This window comes from Zosterops lateralis (assembly GCF_965231275.1).
Source record: "Zosterops lateralis genome assembly, chromosome: 22".
Classification (NCBI taxonomy): Eukaryota; Metazoa; Chordata; class Aves; order Passeriformes; family Zosteropidae; genus Zosterops; species Zosterops lateralis.
In genome coordinates, this window is record NC_139782.1 from 6,079,348 (window position 1) to 6,091,266 (window position 11,919).

An 11,919-nucleotide genomic window follows, 5' to 3' on the forward strand; every position below is an offset into this window, starting at 1 on the left:
GTCTTGATTAAACAGTCTGTTTACCAAAGTGTTTACTTCATTTAACTTCTCCTCTTTCCTGACAAGGGAACTTTATTCCTACTCTTCAGGAAGAAACTCTAACCCATGTTAACCTTTCAGGGTAGTTGGGTTTGACACAGTGGGGTGTACCTAAAACAGAGACAGACCCTTGTTCTGCTCTGAAATACTAAAAGCAGCTGGTGAATAAATCTCTTGTGTTCTGGCTGAGGTAGGTATAAAAGCAAAAAGCCCTTTGAAGTCTGGGATTGGCTTCAACATCCTTCCCTCATGCCAGCTGATTAGGCACTTTCATGCTGTGCCAAGGTGGTGGGTTCCTGTGGCGAGCAGGAGAAGACAAACAACAGCCAGGTAAGGGCAGAGGACAGGTGTGGCTGTCCCTGGACAGCAGCCACCGGGACCTGCCCCCGGATGCAGACGAGGGTGTGGTGGGGAGAGGTGTCTGTGTGCCTTCCACAATCCCTGGATCAACAGGGATCACTGTAACAGCATCATAGAATCCTTCACAGAATTAGAGAACCCTTCACAGAATCCTTCACAGAATCACAGAACCCTGCACAGAATCACAGAATAGTTTAGGTTGGAAAATCCCTGGATCAGCAGGGACAGGCTCACTGTAACAGCATCACAGAATCCTTCACAGAATTAGAGAACCCTTCACAGAATCCTTCACAGAATCACAGAACCCTTCACAGAATCACAGAATCCTTCATAGAATCACAGAACCCTTCACAGAATCACAGAATCCTTCACAGAATCTTTCACAGAATCACAGAACTGTTTAGGTTGGAAAAATCCTGCAACAGCAGGGACAGGCTCGCTGTAACAGAATCACAGAACCTTTCACAGAATCAGAGAATCCTTCACAGCATCACAGAATCTTTCACAGAATCACAGAATTCTTTAGGTTGGAAAATGCCTGCATCAACAGAGACAGGCTCACTGTAACAGCATCACAGAATCCTTCACAGAACCATAGAATCCTCCACAGATTCACAGAACCCTTCACAGAATCACAGAACGCTTCACAGTATTATAGAATCCTTCACAGAATCACAGAACCCTTCAGAATCTTTCACAGAATTCTTTAGGGTGGAAAAGCCCATCCCCACCTTGTCACCCAGCCCAGAGCACTGACTGCCACGTCCAGTCACTCCTTGGGCACCTCCAGGGATGGAGACTCCACCACCTTCCCATACTTAACAACCCTTTCCATGAAGAAATTCCTCCTGATGCCCAAAATTCCTCCCGATGTGGCTCTTTGTGCCACAGTTCCCTGCTCAGACAAGGTTTCAGTGAGGTGTTCCTGTGACTCAGCAGGTGAACACATCACAACCACTGATTTTCCACGTCTGCCTGAGGTCTCTGTGCAAACTGGTGGGTGAGGGACACATCTGGGATGAACTGGTTGAAGGATTTAGTTTGGAGCAAAGCTGGGGAAGGGTTTAGAGCAGCAGGAGGGGCTGAGGGAGGTGGGAAAGGGGCTCAGCCTGGAGAAAAGGAGGCTCAGGGAGGATCTTGTGGCTCTGCACAACTCCCTGACAGGAAGGGACAGCCCCAGGTCGGGCTCTGCTCCAGGGAACGGGGACATGAGGAGAGGGAATGGCCTCAGGCTGGGCCAGGGGAGGTTTAGGTTGGATATTTAGAAAAAATTCCTCATGGAAAGGTTGAAAAGCTTTGGAATGGGCTGTGAGGGAGCATGAAGGACCATGAGGGGCCGTGAGGGAGCATGAAGGACCATGAGGGGTCGTGAGGGACCAAAACTGGCATTTTGAGGGCTCCTGAGGGGCCTCAAGGGGACCATGAAGGACCATAAAGACCCATAAGGGACCAAGACCGGCACATTGAAGTATCCTGAGGGACCATGAAGAACAATAAAGGCCTGTGAGGGACCAAGACCAGCACTTGAAGGATCCTAAGAGGCTGTGAGGGACCATGAAGGACCATAAAGCCCCATAAGGGGCTGAGACAAGCATCTTGAGCGACCCTGAGGGGCCATGAGGGGTCATGAAGGACCATAAAGGCCCGTGAGGGACCGAGATCGGCACTTTGAAAGATCCTAAGGAGGCGTGAGCGACCATTAAGGACCAGGAAGGCCCATAACGATCAGAGACCGGCGCCTTGAGCGATCCTGAGTGGCCATGAAGGACCCTGAGGGACCGTGAGGGGCCATGAAGGACCATGAAGGCCCGTGGGGGAGCAAGACCAGCACATTGAATTATCCTGAGGGACCATGAAGGACTATGAAGTCCTGTAAGGGCCAAGACCGGCACTTTGAAGGACCCTGAGGGACAATGAAGGACCATGAAGGACCATAAAGACCCACAAGGGACCAAGACCGGCACTTTGAAGTATCCTGAGGGACCATGAAGAACAATAAAGGCCTGTGAGGGACCAAGACCAGCACTTTGAAGAATCCTGAGGGACCGTAAGGGACCATGAAGGACCAGGAAGCCCCATAAGGGACCTAGACCAGCACTTTGAAAGATCCTAAGGAGGCGTGAGCGACCATTAAGGACCAGGAAGCCCCATAATGATCAGAGACCGGCGCCTTGAGCGACCCTGAGTGGCCATGAAGGACCCTGAGGGACCGTGAGGGGCCATGAAGGACCATGAAGGCGCGTGGGAGAGCAAGACCAGCACACTGAATTATCCTGAGGGACCATGAAGGACTGTGAAGTCCTGTAAGGGGCCGAGACCGGCACTTTGAAGGATCCTGAGGGATCCTGCATAACCATAAAAGCCCGTGAGGGTCCGTGAGGGGCCGTTACCCCGCGCGCCGCCAGGGGGCGTTGCGGGCGGCCGGAACTTCCGGTGGCGGCGGCGCCGGTGGGTGATGGTGATGGCGGGGCCGTGAGGGGACGGCGGGGCCGTGAGGGGATGGCGGGGCCGGTGGGCGATGGCGGCTGTAGCGGCGGGGCCGTGAGGGGAGGGCGGGAGCGGCGGCCCGGGGGCTCCGTGAGGGCTCCGTGAGGGCTCTGCCCGGGGGCTCCGTGAGGGCTCCGTGAGGGCTCTGCCCGGGGGCTCCGTGAGGGCTCGACCCGAGGGCTCCGTGAGGGCTCTGTGAGGGCTCCATGAGGGCTCTGCCGCCAGTGCCGGGAGGGCTGAGGGCTCCTTCCCCGTTCTTAGGGCCGCGCGGCTGCTCCTCCCGGCCTTACGGAGGAACTGGGCTGTGTCAAGGAGCTCGGCTGGAATTACCTTGTTTTTTAAAGTTAAAACACCCCAAGCGTTATTAATAAATCACCTCCGCGGTTAAGCTTCCCTTGGTGCTTGTCCCCCCACAGCAGAGCCTGATAGACAAGGTAAAACCAGAAATCCAGGAGGATGTTTAAGGTCTCAGCTCATCTTTTGGGAATATGGAGTTGAACAGGCAATGTTTTTATAAAGCTGCATGTTTGCATTGCTGAATAAATGTTCTTATTCGAACAGTCGTTGCTGGCTTTGCCAGTGAACAAAGTGAAGCAAAATGTTAATATCACGGCTGAGTTCCCAGCTACTGAAGGCTTCGAGAATTGCAGGTAAATTGGTGTTTTGTGTGACCAGGTTTTCTGTTTGTTTGGGTTTATTGTCCTGGGGTAATTGGGCTCCCAGAAGTTTCTTTTCCACCAGGCAGTGCAGGAGAGAGGAGGCTGGTGTTGAGTCAGTGGTTGTAAAATGTTTTTATGTCTCTGATTTACTGTGTAAGTATGGTGTGGCTTTAGTTTAACCTCTTTTAACCTTAGGAGAAGATTCCTTAGGAGGAGAGAGGTTTGATACAGCAAACACTCCCTTACCATTCCACATTGATTTTCCATCAGAAAATACAAAAACATTCCACGTGATGGAATAATGAGGAGGTTTGGGTTGGAAGGGACCTTAAAAATCACGGAATTTCAACCCCCTGCCATGGGCAGGGATACCTCCTGGTGAGGGAGAACCTTAAAGAACATGGAATTCCAACTCCTGCTGGGCGGGACACCTCCCAGTGAAGGAGAACCTTAAAAACCAAGGAATTCCAATCCTCCCACTGAAGGAGAACCTTAAAGACCACAGAATTCTAAACCCCTGCCATGGGCAGGTGCACTTTCTAATGAAGGAGGAACTTTAAAGACCATGGAATTCCAACTCCTGCTGGGCAGGGACACTTTCCAGTGAAGGAGAACCTTAAAGACCATGGAATTCCAACCCTTCCCAGTGAAGGGGAACTTTATGGACCAAGGAATTCCAACTCCTGCTGGGCAGGGACACCTTCTAGTGAAGGAGGAACCTTAAAGACCATGGAATTCCAACCCTTCTAGTGAAGGAGAACCTTAAAGACCAAGGAATTCCAATCCTCCCACTGTAGGAGGAACCTTAAAGACCATGGAATTCCAACCCTTTTAGTGAAGGAGAACCTTAAAGACCATGGAATTCCCCCAGTGAAGGGGAGCCTCCACCCTGCTCTGCCTGGGCTACCTGGGCAGCTCACCCAGTAAAGTAAAACACATTTTTAGCATATTTTTAACATGACAGCATTGCATTCAAAAGCGAAAATTGAAAATCCTTCCACGTTGCTTTTTGTGATGACAATACAAACCTCTGTGAGCGTTTCCTTTCATCAGCTCGCTCTGCCCAGAGCTCTCTGGTGTGCTTTGAGAGCTGGACAGAGCTTTTCCTCATTCTCCTGCTGGAAAATTCTGCTTTTTAAATGCAATCCCTTTCCTCCCAAAGGCCACCTCCTGCCCAGGTCTGTGTCCTCGTTCCTCTGCTGCCGCTCTGTGTCTGCACCTTACAGCACCCAGCCCCAAAACCCCAGCGGGGCCCAGCCCCAGCAGTGGCACACGCTGGACCCTGAGCTGGAGGAGATCCTGATCCCCAGGAAACTCTCCATCAGCCCCTTGGAGAGCTGGCTGACTGTCAGATACTCCCTACCCAAAGCTGAGGGGGCTCAGGAAGAAGAAAACCCCCAGCCCTCTGAGTGTCCCCCCGCTGCAGGGACAGGGGATGTGGAGGAAGGAGAAGGAGCTCTGAGTGACAAAGTGCAGTGCAGGAATGTCCTCAAGATCCGCAGGAGGAAAATGAACAGGCACAAGTACAGGAAGCTGCTCAAGAGGAGGAAGTTCATCCGCAGGAAGATCAAGGAGGGGCGCAAGAAGAGGCGTCAGGTGAGATCAGGGGAGGGGGAGAAGTGACAGAAATGTGCTCACACAGCAAACCAGCATCTGTATGGGGTGTTGGGTTTTAGTGGATTTGGGGAAAAATGAGCCTGAATGAATTCAGTATTTAACCTCAGGCTATCCCGGGGAGGGTCAGTGTGTACAGCAGCAGGAATTTTTCCATGAAAAAGGTGTCCAGGCATTGGAGCTGCCCTGGGAGGTTTAAAATGCCCATCCCTGCAGGTGCCTGGATGTGACACTCAGTGCAGGATGACAGGGTGGACATCAGTCACAGCTGGACTCAGAGATCTTTCCCTCAGTGATTCTGTGATTCCAAACATAAATGTGATCATAACTTCCCTTCCATGACAGCAATTTATAAATATGTGTGATTAATAGAGATGAATTCTAGCATTTGTGTGAAAGATGAATTTTTGTGCCTACCCTGGATCAGGGAGATTGCTTTAATCTTAATTTCTTCCCTTTCTTGCCACCATCTTCAAGTGCTTCTTATTCTTTTTTTTTTTTTTTTTTTTTTTATATAGAAGCCTTTTACTTCCTTTAATAGAAGAGGTGAGGGAAGACATTCAAGCTGGGGATGTTTTCCTTCAGCACTGCTTTTCATGGGATATAATTTAGTTAATTCTCCAGGAATTCTCACCTTGCCCAGATGCAAATTTGGGTTAATTGTAATTCCACTGCTTCAGATTTGCAGTGAACTCTGTAAAATCCTCTGATTTTCCTTACCATTTCATTGTCCACCTTCTCAGTTTTCCTTGCACAGGACTTTTAAAATGACACTACCAAAGTGCTTGTGCATTTTAGTGTCTTCTGATGTATTTTCTGCAGTAAAATTCAATATTTTGACACTCAAAACCTTTGTTTCCTTTGTGTTTATTACACCTACACTGTCCTTGGGACATGTGGGCAGTGGCTGTTGCTTCTAAGCCGTGTTAACATTTTATTTTTAATTTTTTTTTCTTATTTTAGATAAAATTTGAGAAAGATTTGGAGCGCATCTGGAAAAAAGCTGGTTTGAAAAGTGCTCCTACTGGCTGGCAAACCCCCAAGATCTACCTGAGGAGTTCCAGGAGATGAAAAAAAAAAAAAACTCCACTTGTCACAAATTTTAACCTGCAATTGTAATTAAAAAAATATATATATTTAAGTATGTTGATGACATCTCACCTTTTTCTGATTGTGATGAAAACAACAGGAAGGAATTTTCCAAGGACAAACTGGCAGTTTTTCCTCCTCAAAGGAGAGGTTTGAGCTCTTTTCTGGTGGTTTGGCACTGCTGAATTTCTGAATTTTTCCTCATCTCTTTTGAGATGAGATTTGAACCTCAGACAAATCAAGTGTTGGAGGTGGGATCACTGAAAGAATTCCTGTTGTTTATATGGCACAAACCTTTGGAAAAGTTCTTTTCTAAACTGGATTCTTTCCCAGCCTTACTGCAGAAAGCTTGGGGGTTTTCCTAAGAATTTTGGTGAGATGGGAATTGGATCAGAATTCTCTGGAATTTACCTGCAAGAGCTTTTGTTGTCTCTTTATCTGGAGCCTTGATTGCATGTGCCTTGGGCGTTGTGTCAGCATCTTTAAAAGGCACATTTACACATTTATTTTTTGTGTTCTGTTTTGTGCTAATAAAAAAAATGGTTATTTTTGCCTTTGACTGACCCCTGTCCTGTAAAACATCCAGATGTTGGTCAAAGTAAAAGCTCAAGAGCTAATTATTCATTAACTACAAAAAAAAAAAAAACTTTTGTGCCTGGGACAAGGCTGATACAATCAGCTGGTTTTGCATGGTTGAAGAGACTTGTGAAAGCTGTGAAAAATAAACCATGACTGAGAATTTCTTATCTGGGTTCTGCTTTGGGTTCTGCTTTTCTTTTTTTTGGGGGGGTTTGAGGCAGTTCTGGGGTGGTTCAGTGGGATTTAAATTGGTTTGAGACAGTTCTGGGGTGGTTCAGTGAGATTTAAATTGGTTTGAGGCAGTTCTGGGGTGGTTCAGTGGGATTTAAATTGGTTTGAGGCAGTTCTGGGGTGGTTTAGAGGGATTTAACTTTTGTATTTTGGCAAAGAAATGGGGTGGGCTGAGGGGGGAAAAGAATGAGCTGGGATAACTCCCTGAAAACAATTCCCTTTTTTTCTGCTAGGAGTGAATAAACTGAAAGGGAAGAAAATAATCTGTGGAAAATCATTGCTACAAAGTGCAGTTTAGGACATCCTGAGCCACAGCACCCCTGACAGGCAAGAATTCCTTCCTAACATCTTAAATCTCTCAGGATTTGCGTTTTCCTGGTGGAAAAAACTCTATTTTTCAAGGCACTAATCAAGTTTTACACCTCAGGGCTGTGTCAGCTTTTTTTAATGTGCTTCACTACAGGGTGGAATTTGAAATTCACTTTACTGAACAATCAGAGAGATGGAAATTGCCCCTGATTTTCTGTAGAGGGAGCAGGAGTCCAGGATATACTCACAAAGCTTTATTAAGAGCTGCTCTTCCTCTCCAAAATATCTGCATCCCACTGAATCTGCACACTTTGCATGTGGAGCTGTGGTAACACACACAAAAAAAGCTCCAAACAGGAAAGCTTTGACTTCAAATTCCCCAAATATTGAAGATTTCCATTATTTTGCTGTTCTGAGAGGAAATGGTTGAAAATTAGACAAATTCATGGTGTTTATTACAGAGCTTGGAGATAACTGGTGAGGTGGTGATTTTATGTCACTCACTGGGCTGGAAAGGTCCCTCAAAATTGGAATATAAATAAAATATTTCTTCTCTTTTTCCCCAATTCTTGGATTCCATGCAGTGAAGTGCAGGCAGCAAGTTCAGCTGAACAGAACAAACTCAGTTTTCTATCAGTGGTCAGGTTTGTGTTGGAATTAATTTGCTCTAAAATAGGAAATCAACTGACTTGGAGGAGATGAAAATTTTGAATTTTGTTTCTCTGAACCAAATCCCATTGCAAACATGGAGAGTGTTGCCCCATTTTGGAAAAGTCAGAGCCCAGCAATATGGTAACAGTGGCAAAAATATAATTTATTTTAAATATTCTTCCTCTTGTATTGGCTGGTGTGCCTAAAACCTGTTTTTTTGGAGCATCTTTTGGGATTTTTTTAATGTGTGTGTGGTTTATTTCTATTCAAGGTTTTGTTTGTTGTTTGTGGGGTTTTTGTTTGCTTTGGGTTTGGTTTTTTTTGGTTGGCTGGTTTTGTTTTGGGGATTTTTGACATCAGAAGGAGAGGATAGAGGTGATACCTCCTCCTTTGGGTGCTGGAGGATTTCTCTGCAAAAAAAACCTTGAGTTGTTCTGATATTTTTATCATGATATTTCTCATTCTTCCATTAATAACCTCTAGTCTCAAAAGGGAGTAAATCAGCCAATACCAGGGGATATTTCTGATCATTTGGTTGTACAAAACACCTTTCATGGCATCCACAGGCCCTGAGCACCATTAATAATTAATAATTAACCCCATTAATAATCCCTGAGCAGGAACAGAGGGCACCTTCACTCTGGTGAGCTCATGCCCTGTTAAATGGGGCACTTTCATGTGAAAAACCAAAAATGTTGGTGTACATTGGCTCCAGGAGAAACCTGCTCCTTTTTAAATCCTTTTTAAATCCTTTTTAAAGCCAGCTCTGCTTTGGTGGGACTGATCCCTGCTCCAGAGATTCCAAATTTAACAAACCAGGCTTGTTCCCACCAGCTGCAAACCTGGCTGAGGTGAAATTCCTCATCTTGCAAACAGCACAGACTCAAATGTCATCTTTCCTTTTCACCATTCATGCTGTTCTCTGTTTTCCAGGAAAACATCCTGCTTTTTGGGGTCATTTGGGCTGAACTTCTCCAAAAATAACAGCACTCTGTACCCAGCCTGGAGCATTTGAGGAGCTGAAAATGGGTTTGAAAAGTGGGGGGTTTTTTTGGTTATTTTTTTTTTCCCTGCAGCTTTTAAAACAAATAAATAAAAATGTCAATAAGTGCAGCTCCTGTAAACAGCTTGGAGCAAGCACAGAGTGCTGGTTTTCCTGTGGAAGAATCCATTCTTGCCTGACTTTCCCTACAAAACTGAGGAATAAAACTGAAACAAGGAGTTCTGTGAGTCAGAGAATTTAACAAAATCATCTGATACATCACTTTTGTGCCAAATCCCTGATTTAGGGATTATTTTTTTTTTTATCTTGCTCCTTGCATGGACAATAAAACTGAGACTTGTCTCCCTTTGAATGCAGCTGGAATTTTCTGCAAAATAATGAGAAGGAGGAGGAGTTTGAATGGACAGTAACACCTTGACAAGGGTAAATAGAAGTGGCTAAAATTTTTGTTTGAAGTAGAAAACATGAACTAAAAATTGTTTTTTAAAAAAATAAGCTTTTTTTTTTTTTTACTTGTTCAGTAATTGAGGCTTTGGTGTGTCCAGGTCTAGGAAAAAAAAAAACAAACAACCAAAAAACACTCCTGGAGTTTCTCAGCAGCTGGAATATTTTGGAATTCCTTCCTCACTTGTAAAATGATTGGTGTTAAGACAAGGATTTGGAATTGTCAGCAAGGAGTTGGCACAACAGGTGAGAAATTCATAGTTTTTTAGGGATTTTTTGTGTTTTAAGGGAATTAGTTCATGGTAGGACGATCTGGCTGAACTTTATCAGCAGCCAGTGAGGAGCTGGTTAAAGCTGAAGGGAAAAAGAGGTGGAAGAAAAGGAGTTGGAGTCAGCAAAGTGTGAGTCAGGGCTGATTCCTCAGGGATTTACCCCCTTTGGAGACTGGAATTTATTAATGGAAGAAAAAACAGTTTTCACAATAAATATATCAGAACAACTCAGGGTTTTTTTTTTTGCAGAGAAATCCTCCAGCACCCAAAGGAGGAGGCATCACCCTTGTCCTCTTTTTCTGATGTCAAAAAACCCCAAAAGAAAACCAACCAAGCCAAAAAAACCAAACCCAAAGCGAACAAAACCCTCACAAACAACAACAAATGAAACCTTGAATAGGAATAAACCACACACACAAAAAAACCCCAAAAGATGCTCCAAAAACCCAGATTTTAGGCACACCAGGTATCAGAAGGAAATACAACAGAAAAAAAGAGTTTTCCCTGCAGGGAAAACCAGGCCAGGGTGGCACCTCCAGAGGACTCTCCCTGCCTGATTTTGATGCCTTAAAATTTTAGTTTTTCTGTTTTTCATGTATTTGTAATCCTGCAGTTCTTTAGTGTAGAACTCTGAACTCCATCTACAGTGTGAGCTGCTGCTCTTATGCATTTCCACCTTGTTCTGGGGGAGAAATATGATTTTCCACATTTTTTTAAGGGAGAATTGCATTTCCACATTGTTCTGAAGGAGAAATATGAATTTCCACCTTGTTCTGAGGAAGGAATATGCATGTCCACATTGTTCTGAAGGAGAAATATGAATTTCCACTTTGTTCTGAAGGAGAAATAGGGATTTCCACATTGTTCTAAGGGGAAAATTGCATTTCCACATTGTTCTGAGGGAGAAATATGCATTTCCACTTTGTTCTGAGGGAGAAATATGAATTTCCACCGTGTTCTGAGGAAGGAATATGCATTTCCACCTTGTTCTGAAGGAGAAATACGAATTTCTTGATTGTTCTGAGGGGGAAGTAGGGATTTCCACATTGTTCTGAGGGAGAAATAGAGATTTCCACCTTGTTCTGAGAGAGAAATGTGAATTTTCACATTGTTCTGAAGGTGAAATTGCATTTCCACATTGTTCTGATTAAGGAATATGCATTTCCATTTTGTTCTAAGGGAGAAATATGCATTTCCACCTTGTTCTGAGGGAGAAATTAAATTTCCACATGTGGTGTCATCCCCAAAGTGGAGTGGCAACTCTCACTTAATTTCTAAAGGAAAGCAAAGCAAGCAGCACCCTGGGTTGGTTATTTTTTAGCTAAAATTCTGGTTACCAGAGTCCTCTTGGATTAATCCTGAGCAAACACACTTTTCACACAGACCACCCTTAAGAGCTGCCCAGGCTCCATGTTTATATGTCCAAATTTGGCAGCAGGATTATATTGAATTACGGAAAGCGACCTCCTTTCACCCAGAGTTATTTTTATTTTTAATGAAACAGCCTGTTAAACCTGAGGTAAATCACACAACTCTGGGGAGGCACCTTTGAGCACCCTCTTCAGGACCAACCCATTAATTTTTCCACTCTTTCCCCAGTCATTTCTGATCTCAAAATAAGCTGGAATCCCACTGCTTAATTATTTTTATGGATGGGCTGCAATTAGTGTCAGAAACTCCCAGGACCAGAGCTCTGTTCCCACGTGCAGAGAGGCCACAAAATGTGGTTTGAGGCACAATCTGGTGGCCACAAAAGGGACACAAAATGTCAATTCTCAGCTCCTGAGGACTCCCAGAATTTTCTCTTTTCTCAGAGGAATGAGCAGTTCTGGATGCTCGTGGCTTGAGCTTTTCCCAGGTTGGACAAATCTGATTTTGTGCTGCCTGTGGAAGGGGTAAAATTCAGTTTGAGCAGCTCTGGGTGCTTGTGGCTTGAGCTTTTCCCAGGTTGGACAAATCTGATTTAGTGTTGGCTCAACCTTTTTCCAGGTTGGAGGAACCTGATTTTGTGCTGCCTTTGAGAGGAGCAAAATTCAGTTTGAGCAGTGCTGGGTGCTCGTGGCTCAAGGTTTTGTCCAGTTTGCAAAAATCTGATTTAGTGTTTTCTGTGAAAGGAATAAAATTCAGTTTGAGCAGTGCTGGGTGCTCGTGGCTTGAGCTTTCCCCAGGTTGGAGAAATCTG

At 45.1% G+C, this 11,919-nt stretch overlaps 1 protein-coding gene across 1 annotated transcript; it reads left to right on the forward strand.

The window, feature by feature from the left end:
* The first annotated feature begins 2,819 nt into the window (after window positions 1-2,819).
* AURKAIP1 (aurora kinase A interacting protein 1) lies at window positions 2,820-6,294 on the forward strand. The gene is made up of 4 exons (XM_083876939.1): window positions 2,820-2,847; window positions 3,448-3,536; window positions 4,708-5,141; window positions 6,123-6,294. Exons 2-4 carry the CDS (start codon window positions 3,485-3,487, stop codon window positions 6,228-6,230), a joined length of 594 nt encoding a protein of 197 aa, XP_083733065.1. The 5' UTR covers window positions 2,820-2,847; window positions 3,448-3,484; the 3' UTR covers window positions 6,231-6,294.
* Window positions 6,295-11,919: the final 5,625 nt, after the last annotated feature.

Excerpts from the sequence above, each read along its gene's own strand:
- AURKAIP1 (XM_083876939.1), top strand. The coding sequence starts at position 3,485 with ATGTTAATATCACGGCTGAGTTCCCAGCTACTGAAGGCTTCGAGAATT. Across the intron at positions 3,537-4,707 it reads GAAGGCTTCGAGAATTGCAG|GCCACCTCCTGCCCAGGTCT; the intron begins GTAAATTGGTGT and ends TTCCTCCCAAAG. Across the intron at positions 5,142-6,122 it reads GGCGCAAGAAGAGGCGTCAG|ATAAAATTTGAGAAAGATTT; the intron begins GTGAGATCAGGG and ends TTCTTATTTTAG.